The following is a 16,711-nucleotide window of genomic DNA, read 5'->3' on the forward strand; positions in this document are numbered from 1 at the left end:
AACCTACTTTGGACCCATCAATTCTACTTATGAAAGAATAGTCTGTTTGTTGGTCTTCCTTCCTTCCTTCCTTCCTTCCTTCCTTCCTTCCTTCCTTCCTTCCTTCCTTCCTTCCTTCCTTCCTTCCTTCCTTCCTTCCTTCCTTCCTTCCTTCCTTCCTTTTTAGAGAGAAGATGGTCTTGATTGGGAGTTAATCACTGCTGACTTTGAGATGTATGTATTGATTATGTGTTTATTTCTTTGTTCTTCAACCTGAAAGATATTTAGATGTGTATCAAAAATACAACAATTTGTTGGATGGTACTGCAAAAGAAGATGTCACATCTTTTCTCTCAAAACCCCATGACCTTGATGATTTTGTGGAGGTAAGAAGGGTTACTTTACCTTGAGTACTTTAATGAACCAACTTGAAATGATCTAGCAATAATAAGTGTTTTTGTTGTGCCTGCCAAATGGCCAGCACTGTGTATGGTATTCCTGGAGGGCCCACTAAGACATAGAATGCTTCCTTTTCCCCACAGTTCATTGACAGCATGAAGAAATTGAAAGGAGAAATTGCATCTATGCATATCACAGTACCTTTGGCCCTGTTCTGCCTTGATGCTTTAGCACTAAATGAAAATCTCTGTGATCGGACCCAAGCCCTGAAAGATCAGCTGATACAATTCCAAGTTGATGAAAACCGAGAGCAGAATACCAAGTACATTTTGGTTCTTTGAAGAGAAATTACTTGAAGATTTGTAGAGATAAGAAATAAGGGGAATTTGAACTTTTGTCCTCCTGACTATAGGGCTGGCATTCTCTCCATCTGCCCTTGGCCTCTATTCTTTCAAAGAAACCCCAAGTTGTCTTTTGGGTTGAATTTTCTCTAGTTAAAGGTTTTTCAAATCACTTAGTAATGCATAACATTTAGGAAACTGGGCTCTCACATGTACTTTTCTCCTGTGCAGGGTGACACATAGTAAGATTCAAGAACTATCCAGGAAAGTGATGTCATAAAATCTGTCTGGAATATTTATTTTTAGTGGCGAATAATCTAAATTTAAAACAAGCCATTTTGTATTTGTGATTCACTTCATTTAGGCTTGAAAAAATAGGCTCAGATTCTCACCTTACCTAATCCTGCAAAAACTCCTATAGGACTTGTCTTTATCTTATTGGTTTGGGCTGGTTTTGACATCTTTTCCAGAAGTATTCTAATGCTATCTTCTTGTTCTCTATTAGCATTGTAAGTACCTCTGAGGTGGGAAGCTAAGGTTGCATGTGTGTGTATACAGTGTTAGTTTTTTATTTCTACATTAGTTAGTCATTGATCTCAATTACTTGGAAAAGATTACTCAGGAATTTTCCTTTTCTTATTGGCTGGGCTATTACTATATTCCGGATGGGCTCTGTTTACATAAAGTAAGGCCTTATGGAATTTGGGCTTACAAGGAACTCTATAGAAGAAACAAGGATAAGGAAGGGGAAAACATGGAATCTAACTGAATGCATTGTTTGGAAAATTTAAATGAAAATCAGGTTAAGTGAACCAATTTCATAGTATCAGAGGCCCCATGTAGGCATATTATAAGTGTAGAAAATGCTTAATGATTTCTGTTTGATCCAATTAATTTCATTTGTGGGAAGCCTCCTTTGAGAATATTCAAAGCATAACCCTCCACTAGGCAGCATGATGAAGTGGATGAAGAGCTGATTTTAGAATCAGAAAAATTTGGCTGTCTTTAACACATACTGGCTCTGTATGAGCAAGTATGGACAAGTCATTTGGTTTCCTAGTGATAGATGAGATATTTGTAAAGTGTTTAGTACAGAGCCTGACTCACAAGAGGTGCTTAATAAAAGCTTATTCTTTTTCCTCCCTTCTCATTGTCTCAGGTTCCTCTTTAACTGTATTTTCTATAGAAGAGATATTGATATGATCTGATAAAGAGAATTTCTTTAACATGAATTCCCTAATTCAACAAAATAACCTTTGGGAGGAGAGAGGGTGATTAAACAAATCCCCTAAAAAATGGAGGCAGAACAGCATATATACATACATATACACAAATCCCAACAGAATAAATAGATTTTTCATTATCCTTTTAGTAGCTGCCACAAAGAACTATTGACACTCCTCTCTGGTTTTTCCTCCCCTAGCCTCTGCAACCAATACAGCATGATTGCCGACAAAGTCAGTGAGATTCCTGCTAACACTGAGGAACTGGTGTCTCTCACTGCATTCTTAAAGAAGTCCAGCGAGGTCACTGTATTCAGGATCAGGAGGCAGATCTCTGATGCAGCTTGGAGGCTGGAGTTCCTAATGAACTATGCTGATCTTCCCAGTAGGTCCAAACCAAACTCAACACATTATTTAAGGGATGGAGAGCAGATGATTAATAGCAGAGCATCAATTGGAAATCAAGGGACTATGCAATCAATGATCACAATGTATAATTAGGTAGTTAAGTGTGATATGCTATAATGATATGATAGTCATCACTAGGCTATGTATTCACTGCTCTGGTTGGTTCTTAGTTCCTTTATTTTTCTATTGATTTGTTGGTCATTTTCAGTCATGCCTGACTCTTTGTGCCCTTTCTTGGGTTTTCTTGGCAAAGATACTGGGATGTTTTGCCATTCCAGTTAATTTTGTTTAATGATGAGGGAAACTGAGGCAAATAGGGGCAAGTGACTTGCCCAGAGTTATACAGCTAAAAAATTTCTGAGGTATATTTTGTACTCAGAAAGATGAGTCTTTCTGACTTTCCAGACCCAGCACTCTTATCAATTTAGCAGCATCAATAAGCACCTTTTATATGTCAGGCACTGTGCTAATCAATGGGAATTCAAAGAAAGACTTAAAATAAACCAATCCCTGCTCTCAAGGAGCTCACAGTCTAATAAAACAGACAGCATGCAAACAGCTATGTACAAATAAGATTTATATGGGATAGATTGGCACTAGCATTAAGTAGGAACAGGAAAGTTTCTAAAAAAAAAGGGGGGGGGGAATTTTAGGTGAGATTTGAAGGAATTCAGAGGTATTGATATGATCTGATAAAGAGAATTTCTTTATCATGAATTCCCTAATTCAACAAAATAACCTTTGGGAGGAGAGAGGGTGATTAAACAAATAAATCCCCTAAAGAATAGAGGCAGAACAGCATATATACATACATACACACAAATCCCAACAGAATAAATAGATTTTGTTTCTCAACTTTTTTGATTTGGAGGACCTTTTGATACTTAAAAATGATACATTAAAAATGAAAGTTTAAAGAAAGATCTGTTGATCTTTACCATATTAGAGTAAAAGGGATTAATTTAAAAATTTTTAATTTATTAATTAATTTAAATAATGCATCTATTTATTACCTTACCTTAAATATTTTTTATGAAAAATAAACTATTTCTCCCCCCAAACTTAGTGACAATAGAGGCATTGTTTTACACATTTTTTGTTTTAATAAAGAGACTTAATAGATAACACCTGAATTCTCAATCTGCTTCTGAGCTCAATCTGTTGCAATCTGTTGTTGTTTTGGTTGAAATCTATGAAGAAAATCTAGCCTCAAACAGATATGTAGTTGGAAAAGGAGAGATTATTTTATTAGGCAAATAATGTCTTAATATTTTTTGAAATAGTTTTGAGTTCTTAGTAATCCCTAGGAAAGATCTGAAGACCACCAGAAATTCATATATCTTACTAGCCAATGCCTTTGCACTCGTTAAATTCTACCCAAAGTCTGTTTTTATATAGCAAGTAGAATATTTTTTATATTTTTAAATAAAGTTTTATTGTATCTAAAATATTTTTTAAAAACAACTCTATCTCTCAGGCCATACAAAAACAAGCAGCTGTCCAGATTTGGCCCTGTGGCTGTAATATGCTGATTCTGCAATAGAGGATGGGACTTGGAATCAGGAAGGCTTGGGTTTTAAACCTGTGTGGAACAGAAAGCACCACAAAATCAATCAGAGACTCTTAGAGTAAGAAAAAGCAAAAAGGGGTTTTTATGCTCAAAGGGCATCTCCTAATTGATAGGGTGTCAGTTAAAGGCTGGCAAAGCACAAACTACAAAACTCAAGATTAAACAGAACAGAAGCTCCTTCCCCCTTTGACCTTTTATCCCAATGTCTGGAGAAATCCCATTGTCTGAGTCTATCCCAGAAACAAAAGAATAAATTAAAAAAAAATTTTTTTAAGTACTTAAATGCTAATTAAAAGTTGGAGGAAACAGGAGGGGAATGTTCATTCAAGACAATTAGAACACCTGCAGCTTTTTAGCTATAGCTCAACTTGTTATTGCAAAGTTTGGAGTCATAATTAGGGCAGAGATTAAGGCCATATTCCCATGAGGGGTTCTTTACTCAGTTTATCCCATACAATCCTTCTTCTTTATTTATTATCTTTTGAAGAACTCTCACACCATTCTTAATACATTTCCTCAACTATTTGTGTCCTTAGTAATTAGGGTAGGATCTTTCACAGATAAAAATACCTATCATGAAAGTCAGCAGCCACAAAAATGCTAAAAGAAACAGATATATGCATCTAGCAACAGAAAGATGACTAGGTCAAATACTTATTTAGGATATAATGACCACATATTTTCATGTTGGGAACTGCAAGATTTTATATCTATTAAATACTTGCCCTGATTAATGAAATTTGCTATAAGAGGAAAAAGCAGGAATATGATTATAATCAAAAACTGGTCTTTCAGCTAATTGTATGCAATAACAATTCTGCCTTATAACCAGACCCAGGAATAATCAGGTGGGTTCTTATTCAAAGAAACACCACTGGGAAAGTGAATCAGAAGGATCCCACCTTAGGCAGAGATCAAGGTTGTCCTCCCAACTCTTGTCCAGTTACTAACATATTCCTTTCAAAAGGTGGATTACTGACTTGATGATCCATTAGACAATCATATCTGAAATCAAAACCCCAAATAATATCGGCTACAGTCCCAAAAGATTTTATCTCAAACAGCAAGTCTCATTAATCAAAGCTTCAGGTGAATTTAGTTTTCAAGAATCACATATCCTAAATAAGTATTGACTATAATCTTGCATATAATAAGAAATTCATCCTAGAAAGTTCACAGCTTATCTTCATATCTAAGTAATAGCTTTTAAATTCAACATCACACAAATCATTTTACTTTAAGATGCTCAATAACTAATCTATATCAAAACATATTCAGGTATTAACCATGTTCAAAGAAACAAAGACATAGACCACTGTTCTCAGAATCTCCCTAAGCAATCGGAACAGCTTTAAAATGACCCAATACAACGAATTAAAACTCACATAGAATATGGGATATCCTAATTTCACATTAAAGAACCCTATCACAATTAATATTAATAATTTCTTCATCCTAAAAAAAAGTTATTTCAACTTCTAATTGAGGAGTCCCTATAAACTTTTCTGGAAATATAAATAACAGGTACATTATTAATTCTGTTAAAATTTCTCTAAGCATAAACATTCCCATATCCCACCAAGACATTCCTAATTGCAAAGCCAATTGAAGAGGTTATAAATTGTCCTTAACAGTCAATTCTTAAGATTGCTTCAAGGATCCTTTAAGTTTGGTGTTCTCAGCCTCCAGACTGCAACTTCCGTCATCTGTAACATCTGGTAAGATCCTTCCCATTCTGCTTGTTTCAGGACTTGTTAAGCACCCATTCTCCTGCAAACTGCAAAGATATTGTCTAGGCCAGCAATCCTTATTTCCTAAGCATTAAAAGGGATAAGGACACTGCTAGTATATAATTTCTTAAAAACTTGTCCTTTGTTTCAAAGAGCCATTGTTCACTTTTTTCTCCCAAATAAATGTAAATCAAACTCATCTCATATGAGGAACACCTCATATGGGGTCCAAGGCAAAGTCTAACATCAATTTAGTAATCTGTTTCTTAAGAATCTGATTCATTCTTTCCACTTTCCCTGATGAGGGCAGATGCCTAGGTGTATGGAATTGCCACTCAATTTGTAATCCTTCCCCATTATTTCTCATAAAATCTTAGAAGCAAAATACGATACTTTATTAGAATCACTGGTCTCTACCAATCCATACTTAGGTACAATTTGTTTCAATGTTATTCCACTAACTCCTCTTAAAGCAGCAAAGCTCAGGGGCAAAGCTTCCACCCATTCCCCCCAGTGTAATTTCATTAAAACCTAACCTAAATATTTTGGAACCAGGCTCCCTTCCTCTGGAGAGACACCTCAGTACCTTCTTATTTATCTTTAGACATATGACACACCGTTCAGATACAATTTGTTTCACAATTACATATATCCCTAGATGCCAAATTTTCTTGTTTTACTTCTTTGTTAAAGGGAGAAAGCAAGACAAACCTTAAGATTAACATTCTAAACAGCTTTGGACCAAATTTCACAAAATTTATACCACATATCCAGCTAGGCTGACAAAATATTAACGCACAGTTCATACAATTTTTACAAATTACCCAATATACAATTTAGAAAGCAACATATTTCATTTAATTAGGAGATAAACATGTGGCCTTTTTAGGTAAGTTATCAGAGAGCCAAATTTTTTTTTAACTTCAAATCAAAGATAGATTTAAATTTCTAGTAGCAATACTTCAATATCAATGCAAACATATTTCTAAAATCTTATACCAGAATAAATAAGTTCACAGTTTTAGCATGTACTAGTTAAGAGTAATTTTCTCATACAATTTCAGAATCAGAATTCCAATGTAAGCACATATAGTTCCAAAATTTAAGGTGACAGAAAACTGCCCTTTCAAGTCCCTCCACTTTAAGAAACTAGTGGAGTTTGGGACCCCTGGGGAAGTCAGAAAAATTTGGACCTAGATGTCCAGTTTCAGGTCTGTGGCTTCAGTGACTAGTCCACCCACCATGCTAAAAATGCCAGGGCAGTAGGGGTGGGGGAGGGGAAGCAGGAGGGAGAGAGGGGGAGGGTAGCTAAGTGGTGCAGTGGATAGAGCACCAGCCCTGAAGTCAGGAGGACCTGAGTTCAAATGTGGTCTCAGACACTTAACACTTCCTAGCTGTGTGACCCTGGGCAAGTCGCTTAACTCAAAGTGCCTCAGCAAAGGAGAGAGAGAGGGAGGAGAGAGGAGAGAAAGAGGAGAAACAAAGAAAGAAAGAAAAGAAATGCTGGGGGGCCATGTCAAGATGTTGGGCACCAGCACAAACCCCAGAAGAATTCAGGCCAGCCAGAGACACCAGTCTAAGAAGCTAGAAAAATCCCAGAGAGAAAAGGGTGATTTTGTTTTTCCTTCTGCAGTTTTTCTACAAACCTCAAGTTCTAGCCCTCCGAAGGCTTTTAGTCATGTAAATTAAACCTACTTAAAAATACAATAGACTAACTTAACTTAGCTATTAGACAGTGCCAAGCAACTTAATGATTAGTCTCAAAAACTCCAGAATCTGCCAAGTTTTTGCTGTTTTTTAACTTTAACTATTTCTGCAGACCCAAATTGACCAGTTCTAGGTCCACAGAAGTGTCAAGTTTTTTTTTTTCCTTTTAGTGTGTCCTGCCACCCTAAGTTTGATGACTCTACTCAGTTCTCTCTATTCTAAGAGTAATATATATCTTTATATTTATGTTTTGCAGCTGAGGATATAAAGTTGAACAGTACCTTGTTCCTCTGGCCAGATCAGATTGAGGATATTTTTGAAAACAGTCGAAATCTGCTGTATACCAAAAGGGAACAGGCAGAGATGAACCTAATTAGAAGGTATGTATTGTTCAAGGAAATGTCTTGGAAACTGAGACCTTCCATTCTCTTGTTTGCTGAGGTCAAAAAGAGATTCTATTCTCCCTACTTCTGACCTCCCCAGAGGATCAGCTCTCAATTCTGTTTTTCTCTCAATTTTATTTTCCTTTTTTATGGAGTTTTGAGATGTCAAGGACTAGAGGCAATGAATGAAGAAGAAATTTCTTTTTTTCCTTGATGAGGGAAACAGTTGTCAATTCAACACACCATGAATCAATTAAGTATCTATTATATTCAAGGTACTGGGGATACAAAGATGACTAAAATGAAAAAAGTTCTTATCCTATAGGAGTTAATAGTTGGAGAGGCAAGGTATATTTATACTGGCTGAAATGTGGCATGCTGAAACCAGCTTGAACAGGTTCCTGGGAATTGATAAATTTTCATTGTGAGTATTACACTTCAGAAATTGGCAAATGCTACAAATCAAGGCTAGATTTTCCATTCTGGTAATTGTCTAGACTTAAAATTATGGAGAAAATTTTAATAATGCACATTAAATTAAAAAAAAATGTGTCCTCAAAAGCCAGTTATTAAACAACAATAGCATTCTACTGCATATAGGAATGTGGGTCATGTGCAGTAGGTCACCATGTCAATGCTTTTTTCTCATGTCCTTAAAAAAGAAATATTTGATTTTGTGTCAGAAGAAATAGCTTTATGAATAATAATTAAATCACCAGCTTCAGGAGGAAGTGTCCTTTTTCCCCCCTCTAGATACCAAGGTAGGAAGACAGTGTGGTATGGAAATAGGACTGATAATGGAGTCAGAAAAGCTGGATTTAAATCCTGTCTCTAATATAGGAATTCTTAACTTGGGGTCTGTGAATTAAAAACACATATATAAAACCATATTGTCCTTTATTATTCCATTTATTTTATGCATTTAAAAACATTATTCTGAGAAGTCCATAGGTTTCAAAGGGGTCCAGGATATGAAAAGAGTTAAGTGCTGATGTTTTAACAGTTTCTAGGAACCTATGAGACTTTAGGTAGTCGTTTTCCCTTTCGGGTTAGTTATTTGGTCTATTAAAGGAAGGGATTTAGACCTGGTGGCCTAGGAGATCCCTTCCAGCTCAAAATCTGTGATCTGAGCGTGGAGAAAGCTTTGGAAAACATAGTAAATAGGATGCAAAACAATTGATTGAATCTGCAGTGGGTCAAAAACTTGTGCCATAATTGTTATTCTTCAGTAAATAGTTATTAAGAATCTTTGGACAGCTAGGTGGTATAATGGATAGGGTGCAAGCCCTAGAATCTGGAGGACCTGAATTCAAATGTGATCTCAGATACTTAGCTGTGGGATGCTGGGCAAATTGTTTAACCCTGTTTGCCTCAGTTTCCTCATCTGTAAAAATGAGCTGGAGAAGCAAATGGCAAAACCACTCACCTATTTTTTTTAAGAAAATCTAAAATGGGGTCATGAAAAGTCAGACCTGACTGAAAAATGACAGAACAATAACTATTAAGAATCTCACATGTTCCCAATATTGTTCTAGGAACTATTATGGTGATGTTACAGAACTTAAAGTTGATTGATTTTATGGAAATGTTTTGCAGAACTTTACATGTGGTTTCTTAATTGTGGGTGGCAATAAGGGAGAGAACCTAACTCAAAATTGTTTAATAACAGCTTTTTATTTTCAAAATATATGCAAAGATAGTTTTCAACTGACTCTGCAAAACCTTGTGTTCCAGATTTTTCTCCCTCCCCCTTCCTCTAGACAACAAGTAATCAATATGTGTTAAACATGTATAATTCTTCTAAACATATCTCCACATTTATCATGCTGCACAAGAAAAATCAGATCAAAAAAGGAAAGAAAATGAGAAAGAAAACAAAAAGCAAGCAAACAATAACAAAAAAGGTGAAAAAACTGTTGTGATCCACATCCAGTCCCCACAGTCCTCTCTCTGGAAGCAGATAACTCTCTCCATGACAAGTCTATTGGAACTAGGCTGAATCACCTCATTATTGAAAAAAGCCAAATCCATCAGAATTGATCATCATATAATCTTATTACTATGTACATTGTTCTCTTGGTTCTACTCACTTCACTTAGCATCAGTTTGTCTAAGTCTTTCCAGGCCCCTCTCAAATTATCCTGCTGATTGTTTCTTATAGAACAATAATATTCCATAACATTCATATGCTATAACTTATTCCCCAATTGATGGACATCCATTCAATTTCCAGTTTCTTGCCACTACAAATAGGGCTGCCACAAACATTTTTGCACATGTGGGTCCCTTTCCCTCCTTTAAGATCTCTTTGGGATATAAGCCCAGTAGAAACACTGTTGGATCAAAGGGTGTGCCCAATTTGATTGCCCTTTGGGCATAAGAACTCAAAAAATTTTAAAACATATGTAAAAAATTAAAATTATATACAAATATATGTTTAAAAAGTACAATTATTACAGTTAAGGAGGTTATGATTGATATAGGTGAAAAATTAAATACCACCCTAGGAGCCCCATGAAAGCTGTTGTCCTTAATTTACAATCTCCAGATCAAGGAAAAGATTCATCTATAGAAAGTTAGCTGAAATCAGTCTGCACTGAAGAGAGGAAGAGACACACCTATGAAGGCCTTAGGGCAGTAAGAAGCCATAAGTCTAAGTGCTGAAAGGATTCTTGGAGATAAAAGAATTATCAAAGACAAACATCACTTATTTCAGAATTTCTTTCACCAGCTTTTTTGTGTGTGTCAATGCACAATCATTACTCTGTCAAGCCCTGAGGAAGAAGAAAATTATCTTTTTTTTTCCTTCTTCAACTCCAGCTCCTCCCCCATTTCTATATGAATTCCTGTTTCCGTAAACCTGCAGCTCTTTAGCCTTCACACAGAGGTTGATTGGTTGGTGTTCATCCTTTGTCCTTGAAGAGGTAAGAGGTCCATGTGTAATGCCAGAGAAACTGAGGCAGGAGAGAGATTAGAGAGTTTTCAATAGTTTATTAATTGGAGAGTATAATTGTATGGACAGGACTCTTGTCTCAAATTATCCAATCAGATAGAGATAAAGATATACTGGGACCAAGGAATCCATGTTGGTCCCAGGGCTGTCATCTCAAAGAATGAAGCAGCAAAGAATAAGAGCGGTCCCCTCCTTTAAATAACCCTAGAGACAAAGACCCCCCAAAAAGGCGGGAAGGCTTCTGTCAGGTTGGGGGGAGACCATAACTCCTAAAAGCCCAGAGACAGGATGTCTGAATGCCCAGAGATAAAGATGTCAGTGAGGTATCTTGGAATATTTTAGAGGGATATTGTAAATTCTTGAGGACAGGAGTTCTGCTCTCTTGTTTATCTTGCTAACAATTTATAACCTTAGAGTAAACGGTTCCCAGTCTTAATGGACCAGAGTGGGTTTTTACAACTAAGGGGATTTAACAGAACAGCTAAGGAAACTGAGACAAAGGAAACTAGTTTAGGGAAACCGAGTCAGAACAGTTAAAGAGAACTGAGGCATAACACATGACATCAGGGAGGGGATGCCAGGGGATGCAGGCGAATTGGATTTGAGTGAGGGAGGGCTGTGCAGGGTCACCTGCCTCGCTTTCCCCTCCAGAGCCACCTGGATCCAGGGGCCAGATACAGATTTTGTGGCCTCTTGGATCTCATTTTGCTTTTTACCCTTCAGTCTATGTTAGCTTCTGTACAGTAGAGGTCAGCAGAGGACTGGAAGTGGATAAGACTTGGAGCGAGCACAGACCATGTATAGAGCTTTCTTCCTACTATTTATAGCCTTCATCATAGCTTTGGACAAACTCCTTAACCTACTATGAAAACAATGACCTAGACTCTCCGGGAAAATGAGGAAACAACAACAAAATAATAATGATAGCCAGCATTTATATGGGGGCAGCTAGCTGGCATAGTAGATAGAGTGCCAGTCCTGGAATCAGCAGTACCTGAGTTTAAATCCAGCCTCAGACACTTACTAGCTGTGTGACTCTAAGCAAGTCACTTAACCCTATGAGCCTCAGTTTTCTCATCTGTAAAATGAGCCAAGCTGTGTGACCCTGGGCAAGTCACTTAACCCTGTGTGCCTCAGTTTCCTCATCTGTAAAATGAGGTAGAGAAGGAAATGGCAAACCACTCAAGTATCTTTGCTAAGAAAACTCCAAATTGGATAATAAAGAATCAGCAGAACTAATTAAAAACAAGAAAAAAAATTATGTATCATTTATCATGTGCGAGGCAGTGTGCTAAGTGCTTTACAAACATTAATCTCATTTTATCCTTACAACAGTCCTGGGAGGTAGATGCTATTATTATTCCCATTTTACAGATGAGGAGACTAAGGCATATGGGTTAAGTTCCTTGTTCAGGGTCACACAGCCAGAATGCCTCAGAGGCAAAACTTGAACCCAATCTTTAGGGTCAGTTCTCTATCCATGATGCCATGTTATATCTCTATGTTTTGTGAAAACAAAACCAAACCTGATGCTTCCTTTAAGTTCCAATCCATGCCCACTCCAGCTCCCTTCTCCAAGAAGACTTTCCTTACATAATAATTACATAATTACATAATAATAGGAAAAACATAAGTTCAAAAATTAGAAGTAAGTACTTTTTAGTCTAATCATAGGCATTATTTAGCTTTGAGCTTGGTAAGACATCAAAGGTGCCGAGGTCATCCGCTGCATTCAGGGTCATCATCAGTCTTCCTGACTTCTGTCTTGTCACTGGACATCAATGATTCTGGAAGACAGAGTGAGGCTGATGACTGTGCAACTCTACCTCACTTTAATCCAGTTTATCAGTTCTTCATTTTGGAAGAGGATATCACTGCTCCTCTTCAAAAATGGATGAACAACAACTTAGTTGTCACTTAACCTCTATAGACCTTACTTTCCTAAATGAGGAGATTGGATTAGGTCATTAAGGTACCTTCCCATTCTGAAATTCCAGGATCCTGTCCTAGCTTGTGATTACCTTTTTCTTCTATGAGTGCCTATAAAATGCTAGCTTATACTATTCCATTGATCCAATAATTAAGCATTTAATAAATTCAAGACTTTTTGCTAAGTGCTAAGGATATACAATTCCTAAGGAGTATATCCTAAGAATATACAGCTTTTCTACTAGAGGAATTTACATTGAACTGGCGGAACAGGGAAAACTTTTGTCTAATTAAATAAGAATTTGAGAAGGGGGAAAGCATTAACCATTAAGGCGATCAGGAAAGGCTTCCTATAAGAAGCTGCACCTTGAAGAAAGTCCAGTATATTAAAAGGAAGAGGTATGAGAGAAAGACACACTAGACATAAGAATGCACTCCATTAATAATAATAATAGCTAATGTTCGTATGGTGCCTGCTACATGCCAGGCTCTATGCTAAGTACCTTGCAAATATTATCTTATTTGATCTTCACAATAAGTCTGTTAGGTAACTCTACTTTGATCATCACTGTTTTACAGATGAGAGTACTAAGGCAAACTAGCTTAAGTGACTTGCCCCAAAGTGTCACAGCTAGTAAGTGTCTGAAGCCAGATTTGAACTCCAGTTGTCTTAACTCCAAACTCAGCATTTTATTGTGTTAATTATTATATTTTACTGTATTCTAAATGTTTTATATAAAGATGTCATCTTTCTAATGTTATATGCTTTTTGAAGTCTGGGGCTACATTTTCCATTTCTTTTGTGCTCTTCTAAGGATTTGAATTCACATCTTCTCAATTTTAAGTTTTGTGACTGCCTTTTGAAAATAAAATTCATTGGAAAAACCATTATATTTTCTAGGCAGCTAGTGACATAATGAATAGAATGCTAGATCTGGAGACAGAAAGGCCCGAATTAAAATCTTTCCTTAGACACTACCTGTGTGACACTGGGCAAGTCATTTAACTGCTCTCTGCCTCAGTTTCTTCATCTATTAAGTGGAGATTTGAAGGATGGTTATGAGCGTCACAACATGAGATAATAATTATAAAATATTTAGGACAGTGTCTAGCACATAATAAACACCATGTGAACAATATTGTTGTTATTATTGTGTGAACTTAGGAAAAGGTATCTTAGCCATGTAAGACAGCTGAGCCACTGCCTGATTTTCCAACTGGCACTAAAATAGTTTCATTTGTCCAATAACTATTTACTCAGGAACTTATTATGTGCCCAACATTGTATTAAGCACTTCTATAAAAGAGAATTTATATAGTTAGGCATGTTTGGGGTGGAAAAAAGTAAATACCATTATCAGGTCATAGTATATGAATGCCTTATATGAGTGGTGCAGAGGGACTGAGACTTAGTTACAAGTGTTTAATGAATATGTATGTGAATTGATAATTAATTTAGGAAATATAAAATTATGCAATGGGAACAGGCATACCCAGTTCTTTGGGTACTTTTGGGAAAGACCATGATGGTAAATGAGTGGTAAATGAGGATGTAATCACACTTTAATAAGACATAGAGAAAGTGGGGGCAAACATGCCAGAAAGTATGGAGACAGGTGAACAGAAGCAGAGGATGCGGGAATAGGAGAGTGAGTGATGAAGGGAGGCAGGCTATGGTAGGGAAGGGGAGAGGCAGAGAGTATCACTCACATAACCATGGATTAGAGTTGGGAGCAATTTGAAATAGAAAAAGGTTGGGGAAGGCCAGGAATTTGAAGTATTATTTTTTAATGGGGGAACAGACTTTTATCTATGCCTCCTTGAGATTATTTCATTAACATAATTCAAAGCATTTCAAAGTTGTCATAAAACTTTAAATTTTATATGTCCACATCATCTCAAAATTATCAATAACTTTATGAATAACTCTATAATAACTCTACAAATATGTGGAACTTGTCTGAGATTTATATATCATAGAATCAAAAACCTTGACTACAGAGTCTATCTATCTTCCCCTGATTCCACTTATTACTAGAATGTGATTTTTGGTTAATATATGATGACAATTTGTAAATTATGCTCCTTTGATCTTTGGGACGGTTTGTACAGGACTTCCTCTCTGCAGTCCTTATTTCCTTTATATCATCTGCTTATAAACTTACCATACTGATTGACTAGAAAAGATGGAGAGGTGGTCAAGAGCAACCAAAACAAGATACAATTTTAACACAACACATATGAAAGCTAATTCCTCAGCAACAGATTCCTAGCTAAGATTGGTCAGTGGTGATAGAATGGAAGCTTGCTAAATAATAAGCACTTATGAATATGGGATGGTTTGAAATAGGAAAAATAGTCTATTTTCTTTCTCTTCATTCTTCCTTGGGAGATATATGTAGATGGAAAATATAATCCATACAAGTGACTTTGAGTATCTCAGAAGAGAAGTGTTTGACCTCAGGGGAGGGTGCTCTCTGAACATTACATTCTTTGCTATTCTTCCAGTGGTCTAAATCTTTCTCTGAAACACCTTGAAGAGAGGATAAAATGTAATGATTCTCAGGATCTTAGCCATTTTTTAATTAGAGCCTGAAGGTCAATATTGTCTGCAAACTTCACCATGCTTGGTATGTCAGTGGCTCACAGATGTTTACCTCAAGCTTCCCTGATCCCTATGATTCATTTGCTATTTGCCCAGATGAAAAGCCTTTTCCCTGGCTAACTCTTCTTGTGCTGTCATCTGTATCCAGCCCTACCCTTCCTCAGTCTTTGTTCTCTTCTGCCTTTCTCTTTCAGTGTACTTTCTGGAACACCTGTTATGTTGCTTAGTAAGCTTGCCTTCTAAAATCCAGTTTCTATCACCCATAACCTGTTTTTTTCCTAAAGATAGCAAGTTAAGCTAAAAGAACACTTCTCCTACTATCATTCATCACTGTCTCTTAATTTCAAGTGTATTCCAAGTGTGTGTATATTATTATTATTATTTTTCTTTTTGCTGAGGCAATTGGGGTTAAGTGACTTGCCCAGGATCACACAGCTAGGAAGTGTTAAGCATCTAAGACCAGATTTAAACTCAGGTCCTCCTGACTTTAGGGCTGGTGCTCTATCCACTGCACCACCTAGGGGCTCGTGTGTATATTACCTTGTCTGAATTCTTATTATCACCTCATCTCTAGCTCATTTTCCTTCCTTTTTTCAGTAAGTAGCTTAAAGTCTTTTTTTCTTAATATTTTTTTCCAATTATATATAAAGATAATTTTCAATATTCATTTTTGTAAGATTTCCCTACCTTCCCTCCCCAAGATAGCAAGCAATCTGATGTTATGCATAAATCATTTTAAACATATTTCCATATTTCTCATGTTGTAAAAGAAAAATCAGAACAAAAGTGAAAAACCAAATAAAGAAAAATCAAATAAAAGAAAAGATAAAAATAGTATGCCTTGATCTGCATTCAGTCTTTTCCCTCTCTGGATATGGACAGCATTTTCCATCCCAAGTCTATTGGAATTGTCTTATATTACTGTGTTATTGAGGAGAAGTAAATCTGCCATAGTTGATCACATAATCTTGCTGTTACTATGTACAAGTTCTCGTTTGGTGTTCACTTCACTCTGCGTCAGTTCATTTAAGCCTTTCCAAGATTTTAGTAGATTAAAGTCTTTCTCTCCATTTCAATCCCTTTTCCTCTTTTTGACTCATATATATATATACATATATATATAATTAGGAAGATATTCAAAGAGACATATATATATATATATATGTCTCTTTGAATATCTTCCTAATTATTTCAATCTCTTTATTCCCATTGACTTACATCTCTACCAGATCTCAGCCACAGACACAAGTGGGCATACTTTAGATCTTACCACTTCTCAAAATGGTTTCCACTCTATGATCTTTAACTTAGAATGATTTTGAACTTAAAAATTCTCCTCTCTGATCATAATCTCTTGTCCTTCCTTCCATTTCTCTCTGCTTCATTCCTCAACCTATGTTACATTTTCACTCTAAAATCCTTCATTCCTGTTATTCTAGCCCAACATTCCAGTTTTGATCTTACTGTCTTTCTATCATTGTCTT

The 16,711-nt window shown here is 36.3% G+C and overlaps 1 protein-coding gene across 3 annotated transcripts in view; it reads left to right on the forward strand.

Moving 5' to 3' along the window:
• DNAH3 (dynein axonemal heavy chain 3) overlaps window positions 1-16,711 on the forward strand; it is a 196,481-nt gene that overhangs the window by 45,973 nt on the left and 133,797 nt on the right. For all 3 annotated transcript variants that reach the window (XM_031942286.1, XM_031942295.1, XM_031942288.1), the window contains 4 exons: window positions 260-365; window positions 522-700; window positions 2,143-2,327; window positions 7,614-7,737. In XM_031942286.1, the coding sequence (XP_031798146.1) occupies window positions 260-365; window positions 522-700; window positions 2,143-2,327; window positions 7,614-7,737 (594 nt within the window). The remainder of the gene's footprint in view (window positions 1-259; window positions 366-521; window positions 701-2,142; window positions 2,328-7,613; window positions 7,738-16,711) is intronic.

Source organism: Sarcophilus harrisii, chromosome 1 (assembly GCF_902635505.1).
Source record: "Sarcophilus harrisii chromosome 1, mSarHar1.11, whole genome shotgun sequence".
NCBI classification, from domain to species: Eukaryota; Metazoa; Chordata; class Mammalia; order Dasyuromorphia; family Dasyuridae; genus Sarcophilus; species Sarcophilus harrisii.